The sequence below is a fragment of the Kwoniella shandongensis genome, chromosome 5, assembly GCF_008629635.2.
Source record: "Kwoniella shandongensis chromosome 5, complete sequence".
Classification (NCBI taxonomy): domain Eukaryota; kingdom Fungi; phylum Basidiomycota; class Tremellomycetes; order Tremellales; family Cryptococcaceae; genus Kwoniella; species Kwoniella shandongensis.
In genome coordinates, this window is record NC_089291.1 from 1,241,794 (window position 1) to 1,255,379 (window position 13,586).

The window sequence follows — 13,586 nt, forward strand, 5'->3', positions numbered from 1 at the left end:
TCTGATGATGATGATGATGATGATTATGATGATGGTGATGACGACTAGTTGATGATGTCTTTTTCCGCTTGATCTGGTTCGCTGGAATCCCATGCCATCCGCACTTTCTCTTGAAGATGGACCTGTTTGCAGGATCGGGTAGTGAATACAGACAGAGGGACCAAGAGGGACACAAAAGAACCTCTAGTAGTAAGTATCCGACGCGGATGGTTCAGGGAATGACATCATTCAGGGGGAGGGGGTGGATGAAAGCAAGGGCAACACAAGGGGCACAAGGCTGTTGCACGTCTTGAGTGTGAAGAGGCACCGTTAGGATTAATAGGAGTTTTATTGAAAGGGGAGAAAGAAACGTTGGTCGTATGGGGTGTGGGTAAGCGAAGTTAGAGTAGTATTAAATTATTATTATTGGCAAAAGGGTAAGCTTTGCTGGAATCAAGTCAATACGGCAGTGACGGGGCAGTTCAATTAGATGGATGGACACACACCATACACGCACACATCACACTCCACGCCCATCACCCTTGCACGTCCCACCCAGATACACATACACGTACATACACACACACACACACAATCCCACCCCCCATCAGAAAGAGGTACGAGCAAGCCGTGACAGGGGCAACGGCACAGAGATTCCAAATAGAATAATAGAATTGAATCACCTCCCTGCGCTATTACCACTTGTCACCCATCCATTTATCATCTTCATCACGTTCCCTCTGGTCGCATCGGCACGCTTCGCTATAATCCCCTCCAGGTGCTCTGGATCAAAACACCCAGGTGAGGTGGCGCAGATGATCATGACCACTGTTGTCTCTCTTTGTTAGTCATACTACTAGTCATAAAAATACCATAGCCTATTGCCCATTCTACCTTTACTGGAATCTTTCCCCTTTTTTTAATCTATCCCGTCACACTCCTCCTCCTCCAAGATCCGCATCGTCAGTCAACATTTTGAGAAATAACCATATACACAGTCCCGTCTCCCTTCCTTTCTTCTTCTTCTTCCCTCCTTTCATCGTTTACTCCTCTGCCCCCGTTGCCACGTAATACATCTGGTAGACTGTAGATATCGTATAATATATACCTCCGTTCGATACCACACTTTCCCACCAGTGATTTCATTTCATCCTGTCAATTCACTCTTTTCGGTACTTAATCTCTCAACGTGATTCAAGACCAGAAATTGGTAAGTGTCGACGAACCGTCTTACCAGATCCAAAGGCTGACATTAGCTCAGAATGCCTTTCCATCCTGGGCCGTCGTATTCGGATACCGATGGTCGCCTCCCCTCGAACACTCATCGCAGCCTGGCGGCCGATGGTGGATACGGTTCCTCAGATGGACATGGACACGGGTACGGACGAGAACGAGAGCGCGAGCGCGATGGGCGCAGACACGGACAGGATAGAATAGCCTCTCCGTCGTCATCGAATTCTTCTTCCGATCAGTTCAGGACATCTGGACATTCTTACACCCTTTCACCCGAAGACTCGTATAATCACCGACATCTTAATCCGTCGCATCATGATCTGAACAGCCTTCATCGTACACCCGCTCAACCGGGCAGCTCTTCCAACGAATACAGATCTTCTGGGTCACGAAGAGGTCGCGGTGAAGACAATCTCACCGTTCGACGACGAGAAGCTAATCGATTGGCCGCTCAGCGATTTAGAAGTCGAAAGAAGGGATATCAGGACAGTTTGGAGGAGAGAGTCAAGGATTTAGAACAAGAAAAAGAAGTCTTGTTAAGACGCTTAGACGAGCTCGCTCAGATAGCTGGTCCATCGCCTTCTCTTCAAGGTCGCTCATCGGCTTTACGACTTTCACATGATGATTATCATGGCGATAAAACATGGGGACCAGATGGAATTTCCAACACTCGTCAAGAGCCACCGTCCAACCGACCTGCTTCTCCTGAGCGTCGCGAGCCTCCGGTTGACGTGGATGTACGGGTAGCAGCGCTCGAATCAGCCAACAGACGGTTGCAAGACGAGCTACGTATTGTTACCGATGAGAACGAGCGGATGCGCGACGAACTGCGGCGGTGGCAGGATTGGGATAGATCTGGACGAACAGAACAGGCCCGTCGACGAGAACAGCCAGACGGCGAAAAGGTAAGTCCATGCTTTCCCCTGTGCAACAACGAAACAGCGCTTGGCGCTGACGTCGCTCGAACAGTTCACCAACCATTTCCCTCGACCGAACCTTCCATCTCTGGAATTGGCTCCTTTGAACAACGCAGCCTATCCTACATCAACTTCGTACACAAATTCGCTAGCTTCAGGTCCGAGTGGTCTGACGAAGATTGAACACCCCGAGTCGTACCCCCATCATCCAGGCCCTTCAGATGGCAAATCACCTGGAATCCATCTTCCTCCTCTTCGTTTGCCTCCGATTCGTACTGCGATAACTCCTGACGGTCATGGACACGGCGGCGCACCTCTCCCCTCACCCTCATTCCCACTTCGTCCGTACAAACCTGGACCTGGTTCATCATCCTCTGTCGATCACAACCGATGACGCGATCAGTTACCTGGCGACAAGGCGTATTCGTTTCATATACAAGAGCCCATTCATACAAACCCGCTATATTAGTTTCTGTATTCAGGGGAGAAAGACGTTCTTCTCATTCCGAGGGTTTAAACGTTAATTTGCTCTGGAATCCCCGTCGTACTCTGAATCTTCGTCGTTCAACATGCATCATCATCAGCATCAGCGTCATCATGAACGACTAAAATAAGCTTCTTCTTTGTCTGTGTTTGCATGTACTCTCTCTACACATTTGCCATATAAATAGTACGCACCAATCATTATTTGCATGCATGCCTATTGACAATAACCCGGAAATAGAGGGGAGGGCCCCGCAGGGTCAAGTTATCTACAGCTCTATCATTCGTATCCAGCGTTTACATCTTGTTGCTACTTTTGCTCAACACCGAGTCAATCAGCAACACCAATATGGATCTCGCAGCTCGTGAGAACACTCAGAGGGCTGAAAGATGTGGGTGCGCCGTTGTTCAATATCCCCGCAGTGCTGATGGATTGGTGAGCAGGGGTGAAAGGGGTGAAGATTGGAGAGGGTACTTTTGCGAATGTGTACAAAGGTGCGTCTAAACTCGGCGAGTCTGCATCGACTATTACCTAATGCCCAGTCCCATAGGCGTGGAAAAGGCGACCAAACGCAAGGGTGAGTTGATGATATGAGAAGGAGACACGTCGTGTTCAGGTCTGACCACCCGACAAACAAGTCGCTATCAAGAAAATCAAAGTTGGAGAGATGAAAGATGGTTTAGATATGACAGCGCTGAGAGAAGTCAAGTTCTTACAAGAACTAAGACATCCTAATATCATCGCGGTAAGCTTTCAACCCTTCCACACACCTTCGGTGGCAAAGCAAAGCCGGCCAAGACGAATTATGTGCTGATGCAGTTTACTGGCATATCGAACAGTTACTCGACGTCTTCTCCGTGAAACAGAATATCAACCTGGTTCTCGAGTTTCTCGATACCGATCTGGAAGCTGTCATTCGAGATAAAGCTTTGATTTTCCAGAATGCGGACATCAAGAGCTGGATGGCGATGTCTCTGAGAGGGTTGGAGTACATACATCGCAACGGAGTCTTACATCGAGTGAGCTTTTGTCTTTCCAACGACTCCCCAGACCTGGCGCAGTATTCTCCTTTCCTTTTTTTCTTACCATTTCGATCCTTATAATAGAACATCGGCTGACGCGTAAGTCGTCGAACGTAGGATCTGAAACCAAACAATTTGTTGATAGCCACCAATGGGGAGCTGAAAATAGCGGATTTCGGTTTGGCGAGGGAGTTTGCGGACGCCGGGAGCAAGATGACTTGTCAAGTCATCACCAGGTGGGTGTTTGGCATGAAGACGTCGCACTTCGCTAATCGGCTGGTCGGCGCAGGTGGTATCGTCCCCCAGAGCTTCTATTCAGCTCTCGATACTACTCCTCTGCTGTCGATATCTGGTCCATGGGGACTATCTTCGTGGAGCTGATCTTAAGGGTCCCCTTCTTGGCGGGTGAGACGGACATCGACCAGTTGAAGAAGACATTCCACGCGATGGGGACACCGACAGAACAAGATTGGCCAGTGAGTGAGAGAAAAAGGATTGAGAAAGGATGAGCACTGATGTTTGTGCACAGGGTCACACCAAGCTGCCAGATTACCACGAACTGGGGTCATATCCCAAAAACGCATGGTGGAACATGATATCATCTATAGGCAGAGAAGGCCAAGATCTCGCTAGGGAAATGTTAAGATATGATCCCCCCAGTCGACCATCTGCCAAACAGGTAGGCTGATACGATACACAACATGATCTACGCTGACACGTTTACAGGCGTTACAACACCGGTTCTTTACCTCCTACCCTCGGCCGACCGCACCTATAGCTTTGCCAAAGCCTCTTGCCGAGCTCCGACCGCGCGCGTTGGCACCGGATGAAACGAAAGGCAAGCCGTTATTGGGAGCAGAGGGTGGTGGCAGTGGCGCGATGAAGCGAAAGGCCGAATCGCCCACCGCTGGGAAAAATGTAGCACGGAAGTTGGTCTTTGCATAGGGCTGTGGAAGCATGATCTTGTAGTTCAGGTAATATTGTTGTAATGCATATAAGTACAGCTTAATAGCTTAATGTTGCGTGTGTCCACTCCGTGATATCTGATAATGCTGTGACTGTAATCGGTGACCGAGACAGACAAATAGGCGCGCCTAAACCGATAAAAGGGAAAACAAGGTTGTTGAAAACAAACCCGAGAGTGCACTTCGGCGTGCGTGAGCAAGCGACGTCTCTCATTCTCGCGGCTCGTTACTAACTCTTTCTTTATAGTCCATTCCTCATTTACATAGCTTTCCACTACACATCACACTCATCATGGCCATCTTCAACAGGAAGGCCAAGGCAAAGGCGGCGGAGAACAATGGGGATGGAGCACCTGCAGAGAAGGAGAAGGTGAAATGGTCAAAGAGACCGGCAAGTGAGTACTGGTTTTTGTCAACAACCGGCGGTGTTGTGCGGCGTCCTCGTGAACAAGTGACACAACAATCACCATATGGATGATGATGTACAGGACTGAAAATAGCTCACACTTCCTGAATTATAGACACTGCATTCAAACAACAACGACTCAAGGCTTGGCAACCCATCCTTACGCCGAAAGCTGTCCTGCCCACACTATTCATCATCGGTCTCATCTTCGCTCCTATAGGAGCTTTGATCGTATGGGGTAGCGGGAAAGTCACGACGATCACTCTCGATTATACCCAATGTGATGCGAGCGCTCCGTCAGATGGGACCTTTGCAGCCATGCCTAGTAGCGCGTATGGATGTGAGTGTTCTTCCACAACGCATTGCTTAGTCACTTGTTTGGCTGACACAGCATTGTAGACGATTTGAAGACTTCCGCTCCCACGACAAAGTCTGCCATCGCAGCACCTACTTGGTCTTTCAGTAACGATAGCTCAAGGCCGGTTGGACAACAGGCGAGATGCGAGATCGAATTCGAAGTTCCGTACGACTTGGGTAAGACGCGTTCTTTCATCTCCTCAGGCGCAGAAGCAGTCTGCTTACCTAGTATTCTTTGATCACAGGACCTGGCGTTTTCTTGTACTACAAGTTGACAAACTTGTAAGCTGATATTTGTCGCTCGTTGAAGCGTGGCTGATCTGAATGCGCTACTTAGCTACCAGAACCACCGACGATATGTGATGAGTCTCGATACGAGTCAATTGACAGGAGATTTCCGCTCGGCGTGAGTGGACAATGTCTCTCGTTCACGACAAAATAAAAGCTCAGCTGGGATTATCCCGTGTGACACTGTAGGTCCGACCTCGACGACGGAGATTGCAAACCTATCACTTCGAGAGATGGCAAGCCCATCTACCCTTGTGGTCTGATCGCCAACAGTGTCTTCAATGGTGTGTCGATCGTGCATGACCAGGAAAGCAGCTGACATCACGCGTGTGTTTGCAGACACATTCCTTCCCGTTACTATGCTCAACCCTCAGAGTGAGTATTGCGTTCTTTATTGCCAACATGTACTCCAGCTGACATACAGCGACTTAATAGACGGTGCCCAAAACCAGACATACAACTTTACCGAGTCCGGCATCGCATGGGGAGGTATCGCCAAGAACTATGTTGACAAGCCAGGCTACGATAACCCCACTGACGTCGTACCGCCTCCTAACTGGGCGCTCAAGTACCCCAACGGCTATGTCGACGGTTTCCCCAAACTACGGGAAGATGAGCATTTCCAGATTTGGATGAGGGTCGCGGCTCTTCCCACTTTCAGAAAATTATGGGCTCGAAACGATAAAGAGGTGATGTCACAGGGAAGATACAGGGTGTCTGCCTACATGAGTGAGCGAGTCCCTCTTGTTTGGTGGGTATGAGATCCAACTGACAACGTTCGTTATCAGACTACCCTGTCAAGCAGTTTAGCGGAACAAAGTCCATCGTCATTTCCACCGTATCTTGGATCGGCGGCAAACAACCCTTCTTAGGATGGGCGTATATCGGAGCTGCCATCCTCTGTGTGGTTCTCGCTTTGGCCGGTTTGATCAGACATCTTGTCAAACCAAGAAAGTTGGGAGACATGACACGTGAGTCTTGCGAATGGATTGTGTTTTACTCTGGAGACGCTGATGAGATTTGTGTGTGGCAGTGCTATCGTGGAACCAACCCAATGCTATTGGACGTTAAGGGGGCGGACTTGTAGGGGAGCGTTTGGTGTCGCATGTGACACAGGATAGGGCAATCACGAGGACGAATGCGATGTACTTGTTATACCTTTGACATCTTTCAATAACGCAACGTTATACCTAGAGCTATGCAGCGGAGATTCGCTGTGTTACATATACATCTGCGTGAGCTCCGGGGATATTCAACGGACGCTGCCCTAGTTGTGCGGGATTACTTTCATACTTGCTCCTATTTGTCACGACGCAAAAGACCGCTCACTATCCGAGCTCCTAGTACCACATTGAAACGCTCCAGCCTGGACCGTCACCCTCTCCTCTCATCGCGTGCCACCAACCAGGAGGCATGACCATCAGATCTCCCGGTTGCAAAACAGCTTCCAAGCTGACCGGCCAGACGTGTTCGTGGTAGTCGGGAAATTCCCCTTGTATTAAGGATTGGAAGTCGCTGTGTTCCCTGGGCAACGGTCGTAAGATCGGCACTTTGGAAGTATTCGTCATGTATTTCTCGGCGAGACCAGAAGTGTTCTCATCGTTGTCGGTATAGTTCTGATCTAAATTGATTTCGGAGCGATTTTGATCGTCTTCAGCTCCGGGATTCGTCTGACCCGAGCCGTACGCGTGCATGTACGGCCCACAAGACGGAGGGGCGAGCCATACTCTCTTTTGACCGAGTACCTGCGCATAGCAATTGTAGTATGGGTCCTGGAACACAGCCATACATATCAGCCCCGATATGCGTTCGAGAGACAGTTGTTAGTGGATCGACTCACGGTATGCGCCGGACTGACAATCTCGGAACCACCACTACCTATCCAAACATTGACGATCACTCCGTCTTCTGTCTGGGGCGGCGAGTACGAGGGCACGTCGACCGGGATCGGGGGCTCCGACCAGACGTAATCGGGATAAGATATGTCTCTTGCCAGTTCTGGGAACTGGTCGAAAAGGCCATACTGGGCGAGATATAGCGGAGGGGTCTTCGATCCGTGAGCTTCGGTGGAATGTCCGGAATCGTCTTCGTCTGCTCCACCCTCATCCTCTACGCTTTCCTCGTCTCTCAATCTCTCTCTTTGTTTTGTGAGCTTTCCCTCGTCGCCTGCGTGAACCACATCATCATCGTCTTGAACATCAAATCCCGCCCGTCGTAGGAACTCCTTGAACGGGATGATCTTCTGACCCCATTCCTCATCATCATACGCCCTTCCAATCTCGACAGGAACAACCCGCCCTTCTCCCGCCTGGTCCAGCAGATACTTTGCAGACTGCCACTTCTTTGAAGCCGACCATGATTCGGTGAGATGTCCTCGGAGAATGAACGGATGGTCGATGTGATGCGTGAGATAACGAGTCAGGGAAGGGGGAGTTCCAAGTACTGGAATGGGGTTTGGTGCGTACATCAATGTGGTCGACGAAGAGGCGTCGATGGCGGGGGTGGATATCTTCACTCGAGCTCGTTTTGTAGGTCTTTCTTCGTCGCTCGAGTTGGATATGCGATGACCCAATTTCGTCCGCTGGATCTCCTTGATTGTATCTTGGATCCATTCCGCCCTCTTCTCGCCAAGAGCTCCAGCTACAATGATTGCCATATCCAATCTTCTCACAAAGTCCAACCAGACCTTCCTTCGTTTGCCGACATTCGTATCATCGTCAAAGATCAGATCACTAAGGCTGAGAAGGAGAGAAGTGTCGGTATACAGCCGAAGCCAATGACGAGGGACGAGATTGAAGGGGATCGAGTTGATACTCTCCTGAGCGAGAGTGAAGAGCGTCTTGAGAGTCAGGTTGATCTCGAAGTGCGAAGTGGTTGGACTCTGCTTCGTTTGTACGGCGTCTGAGGACATCATTGACTGGGAGGTCACATGGCCCAGCAGCGCTTGTGACGAACGGACTAGAAGGACGAGTACGGCTGGTCCGCATGCTGCTATATCTGGGAACACAACAGTATGAGGTTAACAGTACAACCAACGTGAAGCACGAACACGATGGATGCATGCACGGCACCCACCTCGAGTAGTCTGCAGCTTTTCATCACGATACTCGTCTCGCAATGCTTGGACGATCTCATGACTTTTCGTTTGCATCAAGGATGAAATGGTGAGTATAGATCAAGTGGTGTAATGCGCAACGTCGCGAGATTGCTTTTTATCACGTCCGATTGACTTTGGTGGCAAATTGCAATGTTTCTACATTTTTGGCATCTGTCTATATGATTGACACAATCGTCCATTACCCGGCAAACAATCGGACAATCAAGTACAACGTAGAACAGATGAAACGGAAAAGGGACATGCCAGCGACAAAGACTGGTAAGGGGCACAGATTAGCATTGCAAGATGATTTACCTTGATGGAAGCGACTCACCGAGAATCACGAGCATGTAGATGGATGTACGAGTGTCACCCGCACCATCGAATGTGGATGAGGAGCCGCCGCCTGACAAGATGAGACTGGCGAGAAGAGCATTTGACAGTGACCAGAAGAGAAGAAGCTGTAACGGTGTGAGTTGTCAGTTGTCACAATCTCATGCATGCGTCTAGCGAAAGCTCACGTTGGTTCTAAAGTTGGCCTAAGGAGAAAATAGCTCGAGTCAGTCCTGTGACTACGAAATCATCCTGCAAGACTCACGTAGACATCTTTTTGGGCTTGTTCGGACAGTCCTGCTTTCTTCGGTCCGGCCTCGTCATCCACCTTTGCCCTCTTCAGCCGGATGTTGTCCAACGCGTCTTGATATGCGATATCGATATCCTGTTGAGCGGAAACGAGCTCCACCTCGACATGCTTGCCAACCCCTTGAACTGCTCCGAGGTCGCTCTCTTGCGCGGCATCTGATCCTTTTGTGCCCCACGACAGATCGTGTCTGAAGGATGTGTCAGCGACCTAGTCGACTACTTGCGCGGACCGTGGGACAACGTACAAGTTGGAGTACGCATATGCGTTGAGCTACACACAGGAAAGATTAGCTTCATACACATCCATGTTGACCATACTTACAACATTGACGTAAGCTAAATATGGAGGGTCAGCTTCTACTTCCCAGCGGCATTATGAGAGCACTCACTCGGCGAGAAAAGGATGTATTGAACAAAACACGTCAAGATATGCCTTTGGAAAACTGGTTAGAGTTTGGTTCTTGCGCAACCCTTACATGGACTCACCAAGGATCAAGCGCAAGCAGACTTGAGACGATGTAGACACCGTACGTGGAGATGACAGACACGACCATCCGGGCAAATACAGGACTACTGAAATTCTTGACCGCTTGAATGGTGCAGAGAACAGCACAGACCAGCATACTAAAAGATGACGATCAACCCAGGTCAAGAAATTGATTTTCGAGCCGGACGTACTACGTTGTCAACAAGGCAAAAAAGTAGATGGTAGACTTGTATTTCCAAGGAGAGCTGATATGATCCGTCAGCCTTTGGCGGCGAGTGGAGGAGCGCAGCAGATGCTCACCCTTGAGGTCTGTTTCCCATCCCGAAGATGAAGCACGCGACCAGGGCTCCCAGATAACCATACTGATAATGTCAGCGATGAATCAACCGGTGCAGCGTACCTGTGCTATAGAATTGAGGATGCCAATGTGCGGCACGTTGAATGATTCGCTCTCAAGAGCGCTCGTGAGAATCACCTGAGGGGACTCGTTAAGGCTCTCTCCTCAAATGTACCACTTCAGGTCACTCACGAAAAAGATGTAGAAGTTGGCAAGGGAGAACCACGAGAAGACCAGGTTTAGCGCGTTGTAAACAGACTCAAGCATCAAGCCTAGCTTCCTGATGAGGGAATGATCCGATCGCCAAATCTGGGCAACGTGAATGAGGGAGTAGACCTATAGACAAGTTAGTGGTAGCGCGGGCGGCGATGTGAACGTGAAAACTTACAGCTGCAAAGAATGATCCGTTTAACCATCTGAATGCAGCGTCAGCAATCGGCCGGTCAAGTTCCATATTCTTGCTCACCTTCTTCGTTGTGCGATGAATTCTGGAATAGTGTCGGGACAATCCGTTTCACCAACAGCCGACTTGACAAACTTCAACACCCAGTTTGCCTTTTTCTTCGCTACAATCTCGAAACACAAAATTCGATCTTCGGCCAAGTACTGTAGAACAGTTTAGTTAGACATCAACTGGGGCTGAAATAGTAAACATACCCTGCGACACAGGCGTCAGCGTTGTCTCAAGCAGGCCGTAATTGTACTCACATGTTTGCCGTGAAAGTGTCAGCGTTACCGGTATGCAATTGCTCGCCTTGGAAGTAGGATGCGAGGGGACCAGTACCGTCCGCATTGTTTTGCAATGCAATCCACTGTTTCGTTCCATCAGTGGAGCGCAGTGGGTAGAACCGTGTTGCTGCACTCACCCTATACGCTGAGAAGGCACCGGGAAGAACGGTACAATAGCCAAACAGACTTTCGAGGGGTTTGTCCAAGATGTTTGACCTATGGCGTGTCAGTCAAGGTCGTTCAGGTGTCAATCATACTACACACATCTTGTACTCGAAACATTGGGCAGCGACTGTTACGGCAAGGATCAGCACGAACCATCAGAAGTAATGAAATCAACACTCACCAAGGGGGTTCAACAAGCCCCTCCACGTCTTGCCTTTGAACGTCGCGATCTCACCACAAGCACCACCGACGTTTGAGTTGAGATCGAACGCTTTCCACAGATAATACAGCGACTTTGTCTCAGGACGAGTACCGACATCCAAGAGGATACAGACGTTTGGCTACAAGGCAGTTCAGCTGGTAGGTCCGGCGGACGGGCAACTATGTACTGACCGATAGCAACGGCGCAAAGGCGTTGAAGAACCATCGATGTGAGTTGATTTTCTTAGCCTACGGATCATGATTAGTCGGATCAAAGCCACCTTAAAAGGACAACTCACATTCTTTTCCTTGAGACAGAAGATGATCTGACAGGGCACAATACCCTTATCGGGGTACTTGAAATGCAAATCGGCATCTAAAGCGAAACTCGTGGTGTATTCGAAGACGTGAGCCGTGACGGGACGGTCTTTGACCATGTTGGTCATAGCACCTAGGTGTGAGTCAGCAAACTGCACTGGCGAAAGAGAGGTTCGCAAGTTCACCTTCCTGGAAAACACCCAGAGCGGCTAGACAGTCCAAGACTCTTGGATTGACAGCCTTTCGACCATCCGCCACGATACACACGACGACCTAAAGGTGGTGTTAGCGTTCGACCCCCACGAAACCTACGCTTCAGCTCACCTTCTGCCATCCATCTTTTCCCCATACTCGAGAGTTCTTTCTACCACAGAGATGAGCGATATTCTTCATCACCCCGTATAGGGTTCGGCAAAAGAGCTCCGCGTTCTCATTGTACATGGTGATAACGATGAAGAGTTCGGTTTGACGAGGCGGGTCGAAGGTGTTTTGACGGAGACGAAGACCAGAAGTGGGGAATCCGTCAGGGTCGGTAGTGACAGCGGTATACCTGAATTGGCAGAGTCAGCGTGATCACCCAACGAATGTCTCAACTCACCTTGTGCTCTTCTGCTCTTCCACACCCTTCACCGGGAGGAACTGTGCCAGTCTCGTGGGGATAGGCATATCCACGGCGAAGAAACCATTCTCATCGAGGGTCGCAGACTGCTTGATACGTCGATGTCCAGCTGCGTTGTGTGTTCTTCTACCGACTCGACCGGTCGGGGCGGGTCCGAAATGTTGTGTGTTGGAAGCGGCCATGTCGCCGTTATCGAAAGTTGATGTTGTGGGTCCTCGGACATGGATCGCTGGAACGGCTGCGCCTCGGAACGGCGGTAATGATAGATCCCCATCGTCTGCTCCAGAGGTGAATCCTAGCGAGGATAGTTTCTCGTTCCATCCCTTCTCGCCCATGGCTTCCGCCCGACGATCTTCCTCTGCCAGTAAAGCTTTCTCCACATCTTGATCCGCTCCGTAGCCGTAGTCCATTGTCTCGTTTTGGTCGAAGCTGTCGTCTGCTCCTGGGGAGGGTGAACGGGAGAATTCTCGTGTGTAACGGGAATTTTGACCCGTCGCAAAGCGCACGGTATTCGATTGCGTGAAACCGATGGCTAGGTTGGGATGATTGGGATCCGGTGGTACAAGGTATGATGGAAGGGGTTGTCCATAGGCGGTGTCCTGTACTGGATCGGGAACCGCTTCTCCCCTCGATCGAGCGAGGGCGGCTTCGAAGAAGGGTAGCCGAGAGGGAGTGTTTAGAGGTTGAGCGATGGGAGCATTGATTCGCATAGGAGGGGGCGATGCATAAGGGGGATCGTAGGCAGGAGCAATCATGGGAGGATTTGCGGGTCCAGAAGGTCCATACGACAAGGCGCGAGCATTGGCGAAAGGATCAGGGGAACGTTGTGTCTCATAGGGAGGGGCAGGGGAATGTTGCCTTGACGCTTGACCACCATAAGGGGCGTACGAAGAGCTGTTGAGTGTCGACGCAGGACCCGCTGCGGGTGCGAGGTAGGAATACCCATGGGGGCTTGGGGGAGGTTTTCGTGACGAGACTGGCATTGCGAAGTCTGTCCTCAAGGTTGTGAGAGGGGAATGTCCAGGCGTGGATTTGTCAAAAGAGTGTGATGCTTGAGAAGGAATGACTATACACAGAGAGAAAAGGGAGGATAAAAGGTATCAGGAGGTAGCAGTCAAAGATCGCAGTTAGCTTTAGTGACATTTACAGGCTGGGCTTGGCTGCGAGTTGTGTTTACATTACATTTCGCGACTTTTGAGTGACAGACAGGGTTTTACGTAATTCAATTTCCGTCAAGAGCCAAACAAGTAAAAACAGCCACGTACGGTGGGAAGAGGAAGGATTGAAATGTGGCGGTGAATGTTTGCTTGCTCCTCCCATTTAGGTTATAGTACACCTTT

The 13,586-nt window shown here is 50.0% G+C and overlaps 5 protein-coding genes across 5 annotated transcripts; 3 read left to right on the forward strand and 2 right to left on the reverse strand.

Moving 5' to 3' along the window:
* Positions 1-1,241: 1,241 nt before the first annotated feature.
* On the forward strand, positions 1,242-2,523 carry CI109_103134 (uncharacterized protein; the record flags this gene model as incomplete). Its single annotated transcript, XM_032001522.1, has 2 exons — positions 1,242-2,117; positions 2,182-2,523. 2 exons carry the CDS (start codon positions 1,242-1,244, stop codon positions 2,521-2,523), a joined length of 1,218 nt encoding a protein of 405 aa, XP_031864412.1.
* A 438-nt stretch (positions 2,524-2,961) lies between these two features.
* Positions 2,962-4,580, forward strand: CI109_103135 (uncharacterized protein; the record flags this gene model as incomplete). Its single annotated transcript, XM_032001523.1, has 9 exons — positions 2,962-3,004; positions 3,057-3,107; positions 3,164-3,190; positions 3,252-3,358; positions 3,453-3,632; positions 3,753-3,871; positions 3,925-4,111; positions 4,165-4,314; positions 4,362-4,580. 9 exons carry the CDS (start codon positions 2,962-2,964, stop codon positions 4,578-4,580), a joined length of 1,083 nt encoding a protein of 360 aa, XP_031864413.1.
* A 312-nt stretch (positions 4,581-4,892) lies between these two features.
* CI109_103136 (uncharacterized protein) lies at positions 4,893-6,722 on the forward strand (the record flags this gene model as incomplete). Its single annotated transcript, XM_032001524.1, has 10 exons — positions 4,893-4,995; positions 5,122-5,346; positions 5,406-5,540; positions 5,609-5,645; positions 5,701-5,769; positions 5,841-5,935; positions 5,991-6,026; positions 6,087-6,380; positions 6,440-6,622; positions 6,685-6,722. The coding sequence occupies 10 exons, from the start codon at positions 4,893-4,895 to the stop codon at positions 6,720-6,722; spliced, it is 1,215 nt and encodes a 404-aa protein (XP_031864414.1).
* Positions 6,723-6,991: 269 nt separating this feature from the next.
* On the reverse strand, positions 6,992-8,802 carry CI109_103137 (uncharacterized protein; the record flags this gene model as incomplete). Its single annotated transcript, XM_032001525.2, has 3 exons — positions 6,992-7,423; positions 7,492-8,648; positions 8,727-8,802. 3 exons carry the CDS (start codon positions 8,800-8,802, stop codon positions 6,992-6,994), a joined length of 1,665 nt encoding a protein of 554 aa, XP_031864415.2.
* Positions 8,803-8,947: 145 nt separating this feature from the next.
* CI109_103138 (uncharacterized protein) lies at positions 8,948-13,229 on the reverse strand (the record flags this gene model as incomplete). Its single annotated transcript, XM_065967241.1, has 23 exons — positions 8,948-9,024; positions 9,083-9,209; positions 9,270-9,287; positions 9,347-9,578; positions 9,636-9,661; positions 9,713-9,726; positions 9,780-9,823; positions 9,877-10,014; positions 10,069-10,122; positions 10,178-10,239; positions 10,314-10,352; positions 10,407-10,550; positions 10,603-10,630; positions 10,681-10,780; positions 10,951-11,026; positions 11,081-11,159; positions 11,208-11,235; positions 11,290-11,449; positions 11,502-11,558; positions 11,609-11,760; positions 11,813-11,900; positions 11,952-12,177; positions 12,226-13,229. The coding sequence occupies 23 exons, from the start codon at positions 13,227-13,229 to the stop codon at positions 8,948-8,950; spliced, it is 2,973 nt and encodes a 990-aa protein (XP_065823313.1).
* Positions 13,230-13,586: the final 357 nt, after the last annotated feature.